Consider the following 13,634-nt stretch of genomic DNA (forward strand, 5'->3'; position numbering starts at 1 on the left):
TCTTCCATCAAAGTTGATATGAATCCACAGACTTTCCCCCGATCTTTAACTAGCCTGATACTTTCGGCGATGCTGCTCTTTGCGTACTAACTCGGTTCTGCATCAGTTTTAGATGTTTCTTGTCCTCCAAGTTGATAAACAATCGCATCTACTGCTAACATTTTCGTATCGGTTTCCTCAAAATAACGTGATGCTCATTCAAATGGTTTTCCATCATACTTTAATGAGGTGCGGATACTTGTTGAGTATTCTGCTGGAAATCGGATAATAGATTGTTCATCACTTCTTGAAACTGTTTCAGCATTCTGATTGATAGCGTGAAAACAATATTCCCATCTGAAACTGTATTTGACCCTGCCTGGTGTCCTGGCTAATAAATTCGAATTTCTCGGGCTAGCGTGCTCTAGAAAGTGACCACTCACTCAATACCTCTTCAAACATCGAATACGTTTCACCCAACATTAAAATCTCATTGGCCACTGCCTACATAAAAACTGAACTTAAGTAACAAGACACTAAGATCGGCTTACATGTCGTTAAGACAATTATTTTTCGCTATATTTTGTAACGCGAAAAAATTCTATTGTTGGCACAGGCCTTTCCTTTGGTCGGCCCGTAGGTAACCTGTATAAATATAAGGTATGTTATCACATTAATGGAAATTTGAAAGGTTTTTAGTGGTAGAGAAAGTTGTGGACAGGGCGAGGGTGATGGTGGAAGTGGTAGAGGGCCATCATTTCACGGATAGTGGTAGTTTGAAAGTTGGGGGTATAAGGCCTTTGAATGGTAGAAAAAAAGGATGCAGGTGGGGTTATCCAACCCTTTACTCCCTAAGGTCCTTTCGGAGAGATTTTAGTAGGTAGGTTAGTTTAGAAGGTACAGAGGATGATGTGAATAGGGCCTTACAATGAGGGGATGAGATGGTACGATGAGGATTTGAGGTCTTTACCTTGGTGGAGGTAGTCTTGAAAGCAACTGCGTGTGTGTGCCTATGCTTTCGACAATTGCCTTTGCCAGTGTGGCCGCCCCGTAGCTGTGCTGTTTCTCTGCATTCTAGTAAATAGTGCAGGAGGGCGTGTTGTGGTGCGACATCACAGTGATCACACGGTCTCTGGATGTCGTCTCTGATTTCTCAGTTTGCTTTGTATCCCAGCCGGAGCCTGTGTATACATACAGCCTGTTTCCTTGGGGTATATCTGTCTATGGGTGGAGGTTCTAGCTCCGTGGCCCATTTTTACCATGTGGCAGAGGGAGATCCATTCTCTATCCTCATGTGTAGTTCCTTGATTAGGTTGTCCTTGAGCTGTATCTTTATTTTGTTTTTGATTTGTTGTATTGCAGGGTGTATGTGCACCTGTACATTATGAACGTGTCTGGTGCTTTTGGCTAGCTCATCAGCCTTTTCATTCCCTGGTATCCCGATGTGACTGGGGATCCAGTTTAGTGTTACTAGTCTGTTCCTTTCATTATGCTGATATAAGAGGGTTTTAATATCAGCTATCAGGGACTTGTTTTCTTTGTTTTTGTCCTGTTGTAGGGCTTGCATTGAGGATCGTGAATCAGTATGAATGACTACTGGTCCTTCCTCATTTACAATACAGTATTTTAGTGCTTGTTGTATTGCAACAAGCTCTGTCTGCAGGGTGGAGACATTATTTGATGTTCTCCAGCATGCTGTGAATTTGCAGGAGTGAACTGAAGCTCCCGCTGTGTGGGTTCCAGGATCCACTCTACCCTCTGTATAGTAGATCTGTAACCCTATTGTCTCTGCAGAGTGTATTGCTGCTTCTGCTGAGTTTCTAAGTTCCTCTATTGTGCAGTTTACTTTCGCCCTTGGGAGCTTGGTGTAGTTGAATTTAGCTACTTGCTTTTTCTATGGTGGAATGTGTTGTATACCCTGTGCTGTGTCAGGGTTTAGCTGTAGGAATATTTCAGTTAGGCCAAGGCTCTTCATGTTGTTACTATGGTCTTTGCCATAAGAGCTTGGGGTTTGAACTTCAGGATGTTTTAACAGTTCCTCTTTTACTCTCTTTTTGGTGATTGAGTCTCTATTTGACAGGAACATCTTTGCAACTGTGCTTGTATTTCTTAGTGCAATTCTATCCTCTAGGGTTGGTAGTCCAGTTTCCATCTTTAGGTTGCACAGTCTTGTCCATATTGGAGCGCCTAACATGAGCCTCATGGCATAGTTTTAGATTACTTCTACTGTGGCTTTTTGTATATCCATTAGCCCAGTGAGTGTTGGGGAAGCATATTCCACTATCGCTCTGGTACAGGCTGGATAATATTTCTTTTGGACATGCTCATTTGCTCCTTCATTGAGTTTGCACATACACCTCATGGCTGCCATTCTGGCATTAGTTCTTTCCTTGAGATATTTTATTTCATCCTTTAATGTGAGTTCTTTGTCTATTATTACTCCCAGGTATGTGTATATGTCCACCCATTCTAGGGGCTCCATTCCTATTGTGAGTGGTTTTAAGGGGTTTGAGGCTTTGATTGACATTGCTTTTTTCTTGTCAATGTTTATTTTTAGTCCAAGCTCATTGGATTTGTGACTGATGGCATTGAGTGCTCTTTGCATTTTTATCGTCCTGACTGACCCTAGAGCTATTACACATACATCATCTGTATAGATAAACATGTCTACTCCTTCAGGAAGCTGGAGTGAGGCTATATTTTCCATGAGGATGTTGAATAGGAGGGGGCTAAGAATTCCTCCTTACGGTGTGTCATTTTCCAATTCGTGATAGGTAGAAATCCCTCCTTGGAATTTGACTCTACACTGATTGCAGCATTGCTGCCGGGCTTGCTAGCTCGAAGGCTTTTTCAAAGTCTTTGAAGACTATTGTTTCCTTGTTTTGAATTATGCAGTTTAATACATCAGTGATGCATTCAGAAGTACCAATTCCCTCCTGATATGCATATAGCTGCTTGTTTAGGGGGCCAATTTTGTATTTCATCCTGTTTAGGACCATTTTTTCTCTTGTTTTTTCCATACAGGATACTAAGGCTTTTGGTCTAGGATTTCCTGGATCCTTTGGCTTTGGGATTGGTTGCATGTCTTGCTACCTCCAGGCTTGAGGCCTTGTGTGCTCAAGGTCTGTTTTGTTTAACAACCTCAGGAATGCGGTTTCTCCTGCTGGACCCATGTGCTTGATCATTGTGTAGGTGATCTTGTAACCTCCTGGTGCAGTATCCTTCCCTGTTTTTTGCACTGCTCGTAGTTCCTCAACTGTGTATGGGGTGTCTGTGTCATCCTGCTGTAGGCAGGCTGTGTTGATCTCTTCCCACCTGGCTGGTGCCTGTTGCTCTTGTAGCATTTTGGTTTCAGGGGAAAGAGTAGCCGACAGTGTCCTCTTTGCTAAAGTTGTTGCAATTCTTTCTGCCTCCTCTTGTGGGTATGAGTGTATGGCAACTGGAGTCTTCCTCTTTTTTCCGGCTACTTTGTGTAGCCATTTCCATAGCTCAGTTAGAGTAGTGTACCCTGACATGCTTGAACACCAATCCATCCATTTTTCAATTCTTATTTCATGGATTCTTAGATGTGTGACGGGCCGAGAGAAGGTTGTGTACTCAAAGGCAGTGTGAAAGCAACCGACTTAATTTATTATGTTGTTGTTGTTTGTAAAGATTGCCTGGCCCTTTTGGCCAGACACGGGCTTTTGCAATCTTGCAGCCCGTAGGTGTTTGGATAGGATATATTAGGATAGGTAGTTGGGTAGGGGATATTCTGCAACATTTATTATAGGATATTGGGATAGGTTTTGGGTGGTGATGGGATATTTGGAAAGGAGTGATTTACTGTGGAATATCATCCTATGAGCCCACTGGCTCCAGTCTGAGTGAGAGAGAAAAGAGTTATAGTAGCCAGTCCCGATAAGTAGGAGAGCTCGGGAAGGAGTTGAAAGTTTGTAGTCAGAGAAGTTGGTATAGGTGAAGTGAAAATCTTCATAGTGGTTTAAACTTAAGTGTGAGATAGAGGGATAGTGTGAGATTTCAGCTGAGTAGGAGAGAGCTGAAGAGGAGGAGTTATAGCAGTGTTAGTGGTAGAGATAGGGTGGAATATAAAACTCCTGTACCTATAATGATAAAAAAAGGAGAGATAATAAAAAAAAAAGATAAAAATAAGGATTATTTTTCAGACAACCAAAGGGAGATGAAGATGTAGATGGCAACACAGGCCGCAGTGCGACAACGGGTTGCCCTCTGAAGAGAGAAGAATGTGTTGGATATCAAAGAGATCCCCCCCCCCCCCGATCCCTGCCCCACCCCCTGACAGACAACACAGGCCGCTGTGCGACAACTGGCTGCCAACCGAGAGGAGGGGAAGATGTGCTGGAAGTCAAAAAGGACCGCTGACGACCCTGGCCACACCCCCAGACAGGCAACACAGGCCGCTTGTGCGACAACGGGCTGCCAGTCCAGAGAATAGGAGGATAAGGCCACAGCCACCAGCAATCCCCCAGCTCCCAGTACAGAATTGTAGAGAGGATAAAGTTTCTCTTTTAATTGCCGCTTAGATTTTACGTTGACTTTGTTGCAACGTTATCTCGGTGGAGGGTAACTCTGGAGAAATATTGAGAGGGTATTGTGATTTTCAATAATGTGCTTGACAATTTCTGTTGCAGTAGCAGGAGTATTGGGATTAAGATCTTGCCGAAGTATGCTTGTTTCCTGACATTGCTGTAGATAGTGCTGTAAAGATTCTTCTGTGTCCTGATTACAGTACTTGCATGGTGTGATTGGTTTATGCTGTGCTGCAGGGTCTTGACCGCTATCTAAGATGATCTGCCAGTTGCATAGATATCCCAGTCGCAGTCTGCAGATGATTACTGCGTCCTGGCGAGGTGTTTGTCTTGCAATTGGGTGCGGTAGTATGTTTGTAGCTTTAATGTACCACTTTGCAGATCTTGAGCCATCAAGGAAGACTTCACTAGTCTTTTGAATGTTGCAGTAGGTAGCCATTTTATTTTGAATGGTTTTTAATGACTGTTGCAGAGTAATGCTGATAGTTTGGCACATTAAGGACGATTTAGCTAGGTGGTCGGCCTCATCGTTGCCAGAGATTCCTGTATGACTTGGTATCCAATTCAAGGTGACTTGCCTGTTGTTTCTTTGGTGGAGCAGGGCTAAGAATTTAATTGCAGTGATAAGGTGCACATTCTCTGTAGGTTCCTTGTTGCTGAGGGCCATCGTGGCTCCTCTGGAATCTGTATGGATCGATGTGTTCCCGTTTTGTTGATTGGCAGAGTGTTCTAGGGCTTTTGCAATGTGGAGGCGTGGTTGGAAAGTCTCCAGTTTGCTTTATATCCTGATGTAGAGATAACTGCAGCCGCGGCTGCAGGGTTTGCACGGTCAACTGATCCATCTGTGTAGTAGGTAGGCTATGAGGCGCAGGAGTGTTCCTGATTGCATTTCTTGCAGCTGCATTGAGTTGCTGTTGCGTGCAAAGAGCCTTGCTTGTTACTGGTAGGATAGTGAAGTTGTATTTAATGGGATCACATGCCCAGGCAGCAGGAGGGATGTAGCCCTCATACATTTGTTTTCCCTTGATTTTGTGAGCCTCGTTTTGCATCTGCATTCTTCGGAATGTATCCAGTAGTTTCTTTGCATGGGAGCTGGGCGGATCTAGTTCTTCATCAAGAGGTAGAAGCCTTTTTATTTTATCATTGAGTGGGCTTTTTCTGTCTGCGATGATTGACTTGAATATAATGCTGCTATTCCTTATGTCAATTCTGGCTGACAGGGAGATTAGGTTAGTTTCTGGTCTGAGTAGGCAGAGTCTCGTCCACATTGGAAAGCCACTGATGAGTCTCATGGCATTGTTTTGGACTACTTCTAATGATGCTTTTTGAGTGTCGGTCAATGCAGTAAGAATGGGTGCTGCATAATCAATGTGGGATCGAATTGCTTGTAGGTAAAACAGCATTAGGAGGTTATTAGATACTCCTTGTCTAAGGGAGGTCATTCGTTTCATGGCTGATACAGATTTTTGTCTTCTCTCTGAGGTAGGTTACTTCATTAGCTACTGACAGGGTTTTGCTAATGATTACCCCGAGGTACATGAATTGACTCACCCATTCGATGTCCTCACCTCTCAGTGTGAAGTTTTGAGGGTTTTGCGAGCGTTTTATAGCCATTGCTTTGGTTTTGTTGGTATTGATCTTCAGACCAAGATCATTGCATTTGGCCTGGATAATGTCCAGAGCTTTTTGAGTGATATTTCTGGCATGAGCTTTGTTTGGGCATACTATGCATATGTCATCTCCATATATGAATATCTCTACTCCTTTTGGGAGTTTTAGAGTGGCCAGGTTTTCCATCAGTAGATTGAACAGGTAGGGGCTGAGTATGCCTTCTAGTGGTGTTCCGTTTTCTAGGGGGATGAACTCAGTGGTTTTTCCTTGGAAAGTGACTCTGGCCTCTCGATTTTGTGTGTAGTTTCAAGTCCAGGCCAGTAAGTGTCCTATCACTCTTTTTTCAACAAGTATGAAGAGTATAGCTGGTGAGCTAGCTAGCTCCAAGGCTTTCTAGACGACCTCCTTTTAGATGTGTGGCTTCTGTGACTTTGTTGAGGAGTGCTACATCAGGATATTCTTGCAGTAGGGCATGCAAGTGTCTGCCAGTTTGATTTGTTTCTGATATTGAGTTCAGGAACTGATGATGAGCATTAAAGTCGCCTGCTATAATTGAGTCTTCGTTGGAGGCTTCTGAAAAGAGTGCCTCGGCATCGATATTTTTTGCTGTGGATTTGTATATGTTGTGGACTGTTAGCATTGTGGTTAGGAGAGATATCTGGATACTTAGCATCTCTGCCTCGGTCCCACAGTCTATGCTTGGTAGTAGTTTGGAGGGGATGCTGCTTTTAATGAGGGTAGTCAGTCCTCTTGTCGTTGGTGATTGATACGTTGTGTATACTTTGTATCCTGAGAACGTGAATGGTATGTTCTCATTAAGCAGAGTTTCTTGTAGTATGATAATGTCAGGGTTTTGCACTGAAGTTTGAGATTGAAGAAATGCAAGCTTGTTTCGAAGTCCACAAATATTCCATTGGAGCACTTTTACCTGAGTGTTTTGGTTGTTGCAAGTGGTTGTATGAGGTCCATTTGCAGTAGGAACTATGAAGGGAAATGAGCTTCTAGTTCCTTGGCGGCGTTGTCAAACACAAAGTCATCCAATGACTCCTGAGTGAATTTGATTTTTTGGGATTGTAAGAAGTTACGAAGGATGTTGCTGATGGCTGCCAGCAGAGTACCCATGGGACAAGCAGAGAGGTCGTACTCACTGATGTGTCTGTTGGAAGGTTGTTTGGAGGGCCGTGAGGCGCTTGATTTGCTTGTGGCGGTGGAAGGTAGGTTGGGAAATTCCTTTAGGGAGTGGGAAATGTTAGGTGTGTGAGTGGTAGGTGCAGAGGAGGATGGGTTGGGTTCTGGTTGTTTTGGCTGGGTGACATTAGGAGAATTGGTTGGAGAGGTAAGTTTTAAAGGTGAGGGAGTGCGGGGAGTATGGGTTGGGGATCCTTTTTCTTTGGAAGGAGGTTTAGGAGGACGTTGAGGTTTAGGTGCTGGAGGGGGAGTTGGTGGAGAGCAAGGTCCAGGAATGGCATGTCTGGAAGGGTTAGGATTTTGTTGGGAGGTGTGGTTGGAAGGTGTAGAGTTTTGTTTAGTTGGAGGTGGCTGTGTTCGACGCTGTTGACGTGGATGGAAGTTGTAGTGGCGGTCTGCTATTCTTTGATGTCTATGGGGGCATCTATCATGCCAAGCATGATGGGATCCTCCACAGTTATGGCAGCGGGCGATGGTTTTGTGCCCTGCTTTGTGACTGGCAATACAGTAGGCGGTGGGGTGCTGTCTGCTGCTGCAGACCCCACAGATCTCCGGGCCTGTGCAGCGGGATTTATGGTGTCCAAACTTTTGACACCGGAAGCATCGAAGTGGCTCCTTGAAGTACTCTTCGGTGCGGAAGGTGCCCCAAAGGCCGAAGGATAGGTGAGGAGGGCGTGCTCCCTTGTGGACAGCCTCCAATTTGTGGGATCTACCTCCGACTTTCCCCTCACATCTCTTGACAGTGATGATAGAAGGATGTTGGAGCACTGGTTCCAGTGGAAGGTTTAGGTCATAGACAACGATGATGGTGGTAGGTCTCTCGTTGATGTTTAGTTTAAGGACGTTTTCCTGTTGCTCTAAGTAGGTCTTCGTCTGCTCATCTTTTGCTGTTATGACCAGTTGTCCCCTGCGATTGGGACGTATGGTCATGTTATGGCGAGGATTGCTGGCTTCCATGGCAACTATGGCAGCATAGGATGTTATGCTGGGTCCTGGAGTAAGCCTAAACTTGGAGTCTCCAGTTGCTGCTGTTTGTGAAGGTGGGTCTTGAGAGGGGATACTCTCAGTCTCAGCTTCTTCTTGGGTTGCTGGTAGGTGGTACGGGGTCTGATCTGGGTGGTCCCTTGAAGTTCCAGGGACTGGTTCCGTTGCAGGTGATTGAGGGCGCTTGGCATGGCTCCTCAAAGTAAGGCCTCTGGGTTTCTTGATCCTTCCCTTCTCCAATCTTGTTCGAGGGGAGGAGATGGGGATAGGGGATGAACCCCTGTCTGCCATTGCAGACCGTGATGGTGGTCTTCAGCTGTCGAACGATGTGTACTGCAGGTTTCGTCTCAATGATGAAATAAAAGAAAACTAAAATCAAGACTAAGTCAAGTCTTGAAAAATCGCGAACACTGAAACAACTCTACGGGAATTGCAGTGAAAATATCAGTTATTCGCTGGTTAAAGTCGATCCTTTCACTAGCTTGTTAGTGGAGAGGATGGATTTTATTATAAAACTCTCTCCTTTATATACAAAACCTCAAGGCAAAAGGAAATTACATGTTTGAGAAACAGACAAATGTTACATAGGAGAAACGCAGACATGTTTATTCTGGTTCTTTTTAGTGCGAGGGAAGAGCGAAAATACAAGCATGATATTATACAAAATGAATTATGTACAATCGTGTGACACATGGTTGGTAAATGGCTCCCCCCATAAAAATGACATACTGTATATGTTAAATAGGGCACCCTGATCTAGAGAGGTGAACTGTAGGCGGGTCATCCTGCAGAATATAAGCAGGTTTTAGACGATCAATTGAGATCAAGTCTTCTTTGCCATGAATGTTTAGTAGGAATGCTTTCGGACTGCGGCGGATCACAAGGAAAGGGCTAGTGTAAGGGGGCGTTGGAGGTGGCTTGCTAGTGTCGTTGCGCAGGAAGACGTGCGTTGCAGAGTGCAAGTCTGTTGGTATGTGATGCTTTGCTGGGGGCTTGTAAGTCTGGCGGCATGGAGTAAATTTTCCCACGACGTGACGTATATGCTGGAGATCGTCGGAGGATGTTGTAGAAGGAAAAAATTTGGCATGGACGAACAACGGGTCCCCATACACCATTTCAGCTGCCGAGACGTCGAGGGCGTCTTTAGGAGTGGTCCTTAGTCCAAGGAGGACCCAGGGAAGCTGAGTAAACCAGTTGGAATCCTTGCAGCGGGACATCAAAGCTACTTTGAGGGTGTGATGAAAACGTTCAACCATTCCATTGGCAGCAGGGTTGTAGGCCGTTGTCTGATGTAGGGTGATGCTCAAGAGATTTGCTAATGATGTCCACAATTGAGAAGTGAAAGTGGTTCCCCTGTCGGAAGTAATATGCTCAGGGATACCAAATCTTGCAATTCATCCAGAGAGTAAGGCAGATATACATGAGGTGGACGTTGCAGTTTCCATGGGATTGGCTTCAGGGCAACGAGTGGAGCGGTCGATGACGGTAAACAGGTAACGATGTCCTTGTGATGTGGGTAGGGGGCCCAATCCTTAGCATCCTTAGAAATGCCGTGCCAAATGAACTTCGCCTTCAGCAGCCGTGCAATAGAACGGCACGAGGGATGTGAAAGCCGTGAATGAAATCAAACACCTGCCGGAGCATGGGAGCAGGAATCCAAGGTCGCGGTCTACCAGTACTGACGTCACAGAGGAGGGTGGTGTTGGAGTCTTCGAGGGGGAAGTCTTCCCAATGGAGGGACGTGCAGGATGTCCTACATGCTTGATACTCTGGATCCTGTCATTAGGCTTCAGCCAGGGCGTTGTAATCCAATCCCAGTTGAACGGCAGCCAAAGTGTTTTTTGACAGGGCATCGGCAACGGGATTAATTTTCCCCGGGACGTATTGAAGGGTGAAATTGTATTTAGCCACAGCAGAGAGATGTTGGCGTTGCCGGGCGGACCAGGCATCAGACTCTCGAGTAAAGGCGTGTACCAGAGGCATGTGGTCTGTGCGAATGACGATGGGCGTACCTTCTAAGGAATGGCAAAAGTGACGGACAGCCAAGTGCACCGCCAGCAATTCTCGATCGAAGGTAGAATAACCCGATTCTGCCTTGGACAGTTTTCTGCTGAAGAAGGCCAATGGGCGGGGCGAGCCATTGACCACCTGCTCGAGTACTGCACCAATAGCAACGTCGCTAGCATCGGTGGAGAGAAGGGGAGGGGCATGTGGGATAGGAAAAGAGAGAGCCGCAGCAGTTGATAGGTCCTTCTTTGCATTGCAGAAGGCTGCTTCTTGAAGGGGACCCCACTTCAGGTCCTTTGGCTTGCCCTTGAGGGAGGCGTAGAGGGGAGCAAGAGTGGCGGCAATGGCTGGCAGAAAACAGTGATAATAGTTGATCATGCCCAAGAATTCCTGCAGAGCTTTGACGGTCGAGGGCATGGGGAAGTTCTGAATGGCTGCTACCTTCTCAGGGAGGGGGTGGACTACTTCAGGAATGATGCGGTGCCATAAGAACGACACTTCGTTGGCGCCAAAGGTGCACTTGTCGTACCGGATTACAAGGCCGTTTTGTTGCAGACGGTCAAGCATGATGCGCAGGTGAGGGAGGTGTTCCTCTTTTGAGGAGGAGAACATAAGTCTGTCGTCCACAGAACATACACAGAAAGGGAGGTCCCCTAAGATGCCATCCATGAGACGTTGAAACGTGGCCCCAGCATTACCAAGGCCAAAACAGGAGTAATCGAAGGTGTATGTACCAAACGGAGTGGTGATGGCAGTCTTGGGGATGTCTTCTGGGTTCATAGGCACCTGATAATACCCTTCAGGAGGTCGAGCATAGAGAAAACCTTTGCTTTGGGCAGGTAGGAGGTCACGTTGGCAATGTTTAGGAGGGGGTAGTGATCCGGTTCTGTTTGCATATTCAGGTGCCTGTAATCCCCGCACGACGGAGGGAGCCGTCTTTTTTCAGAATGATGTGTAAAGGTGACAACCATGGGCTAGAGGCCTTTTGGCAAAGGCCCATTTCCTCCATTTCGGCGAACGTCTGTTTGGCGGCTGCCAATCGTTCCGGGGGTGGACTCCTTCAGGAGTGATGCGGTGCCATAAGAACGACACCTCGTTGGCGCCAAAGGTGCACTTGTCGTACCGGACTACAAGGCCGTTTTGTTGCAGGCGGTCGAGCATGATGCGCAGGTGATGGAGTTGTTCTTCTTTTGAGGAGGAGAACACAAGTCTGTCGTCCACATAACATACACAGAAAGGGAGGTCCCCTAAGATGCCATCCATGAGACATTGAAATGTGGCCCCAGCATTACCAAGGCCAAAACAGGAGTAATCCAAGGTGTATGTACCAAACGGAGTGGTGATGGCAGTCTTGGGGATGTCTTCTGGGTTCATAGGCACCTGATAATACCCCTTCAGGAGGTCGAGCATAGAGAAAACCTTTGCTTTGTGCAGGTAGGAGGTCACGTTGGCAATGTTTGGGAGAGGGTAGTGATCCGGTTCTGTTTGCATATTCAGGCGCCTGTAATCCCCGCACGGATGGAGGGAGCCGTCTTTTTTTAGAATGATGTGTTAAGGTGACAACCATGGGCTAGAGGCCTTTTGGCAAAGGCCCATTTTCCTCCATTTCGGCAAACATCTGTTTGGCGGCTGCCAATCGTTCCGGTGCCAGACGTCTGAATTTTGTGAAGACTGGGGGTTCCGTCGTCTTGATATGGTGATAAATGCTGTGCTTGGCAGGAACCGTGGGCGTTTGGTGAAGTTCTGGACGGATAACTTCCGGGTACGACGTGAGGAGGTGGGCGTAGGCATCCGTGGGTGCGCTAATGTGGAGAGCGAGGTTAGAAGGGGCGGGTTGAAGAGGCGTCGACAAGTACGAGTCTGCGTTGACCAATCGTCGGTGGGAGACATCGACTAGAAGGTGGTAATGAGAGAGGAAATCCGCACCGAGGATTGGCAATGTGACGTCAGAAACGAGAAACTTCCAATTGAATTTACCGTTTCCGAACGATAATGTGAGGTTCTCGTAACCGTAGGTGGGTATCGCAGATCCATTGGCAGCTACCAAGCAGACGTCGGCAGATGTAGACAAACTACGTCGTGTCTTGAAGAGTTTCCTTGGCAAAAGAGAACGACAAGCACCTGTGTCTACCAAAAATCACACGCCCGTTCCTGCATCATGTAAAAAGAAACGATTAGAAACACGGGAGGCCAACGCCAGGAGCGATGGCCTACTTACAAGTTTTTTGGCCACTGACAATCCTCGGCACATTTCTTCGCGATTACCCCGAATCTGAAGTGGTAGTAGCAAAACTGCGGCGGATGGGAGGTATTAAGTGGCTGTAGAAGTAGTTTGTTGGGGCGCGAGCAATTGGTGGGTGGTGGGCGGCTTTGTTGCTGCTTCGGCACGTCACGGTGTAGACGTGTATGTCCTACGGCATTCATGTCAGCTTCGGTTGACGTTGAATAGGCATCCTCTTCGTCAGGGGTGGAGGCGTTGATGGAGGTCTTGAAGTGGCTGTCCATAAGGGCGTCGGCTTTGTTCATCAAGTCCTTTATGGGTAAACTATCGACATCGTGTATGGCAGCTCGTATAGATCCGGGTAAACGGCGTATCCAAAGGGCGTGAAGTAGTTCACCTCGCGAGGAGAGCCGTCTGTGGCAGGTTGAAGGTGAGCGATACTGGTCATTTCCCTGAGGGCAAGCGAAGCCCTTTGGTCCCCCAACGGTTGTTGTTAAAGCTGAAAAAGCTTTGCTACACGGGCGGCTGGCGACGGCGAGTACTGCTGCAGAAGGTATGTTTTGAGGGCGTCATACGCTACTGGGGTGTCTCCTTGTTCACAAAGCCAGTCGGATATTTCTGGAAAGGTGTCCTCGGGTATTGCCGCGAGAACATAATCTGCTTTGGTGGTTGAGCGAGTCACGCCCTTGACGCGAAACTGGACTTCTGCGTGCTGAAACCAAGCAAACGCCTCTCCGCTGGCGAAACGGTGAAAGTTTAAATGGGGCAGCCGCAGCGCCAACTTCTTTAGAGTCCGTCATAGTACCAACGATGGAGGGGCAAAGGGGGTGGTGGTGGAAGGCGGTGGGGGTGGAAGGCGGTGGGAGGGAGTAGACTTCCGGGGTCACCAATGTGACGGGCCGAGAGAAGGTTGTGAACTCAAAGGCAGTGTGAAAGCAACTGATTTAAATTATTATAGAAGTCTCTCCTTTATATACAAAACCTCAAGGCAAAAGGAAATTACATGTATGAGAAACAGACAATGTTACATAGGAGAAACGCAGACATGTTTATTCTGGTTCTTTTTAGTGCGAGGGAAGAGCGAAGATACAAGC

The 13,634-nt window shown here is 46.7% G+C and overlaps 1 protein-coding gene across 1 annotated transcript; it reads right to left on the bottom strand.

Moving 5' to 3' along the window:
• Nucleotides 1-2,191: 2,191 nt before the first annotated feature.
• Nucleotides 2,192-2,686, bottom strand: LOC137636381 (uncharacterized). The gene has a single exon (XM_068368793.1). It carries the CDS (start codon nt 2,684-2,686, stop codon nt 2,192-2,194), a length of 495 nt encoding a protein of 164 aa, XP_068224894.1.
• Nucleotides 2,687-13,634: the final 10,948 nt, after the last annotated feature.

Source organism: Palaemon carinicauda, unplaced genomic scaffold (genome assembly GCF_036898095.1).
Source record: "Palaemon carinicauda isolate YSFRI2023 unplaced genomic scaffold, ASM3689809v2 scaffold284, whole genome shotgun sequence".
In the NCBI taxonomy this organism is placed as follows: Eukaryota; Metazoa; Arthropoda; class Malacostraca; order Decapoda; family Palaemonidae; genus Palaemon; species Palaemon carinicauda.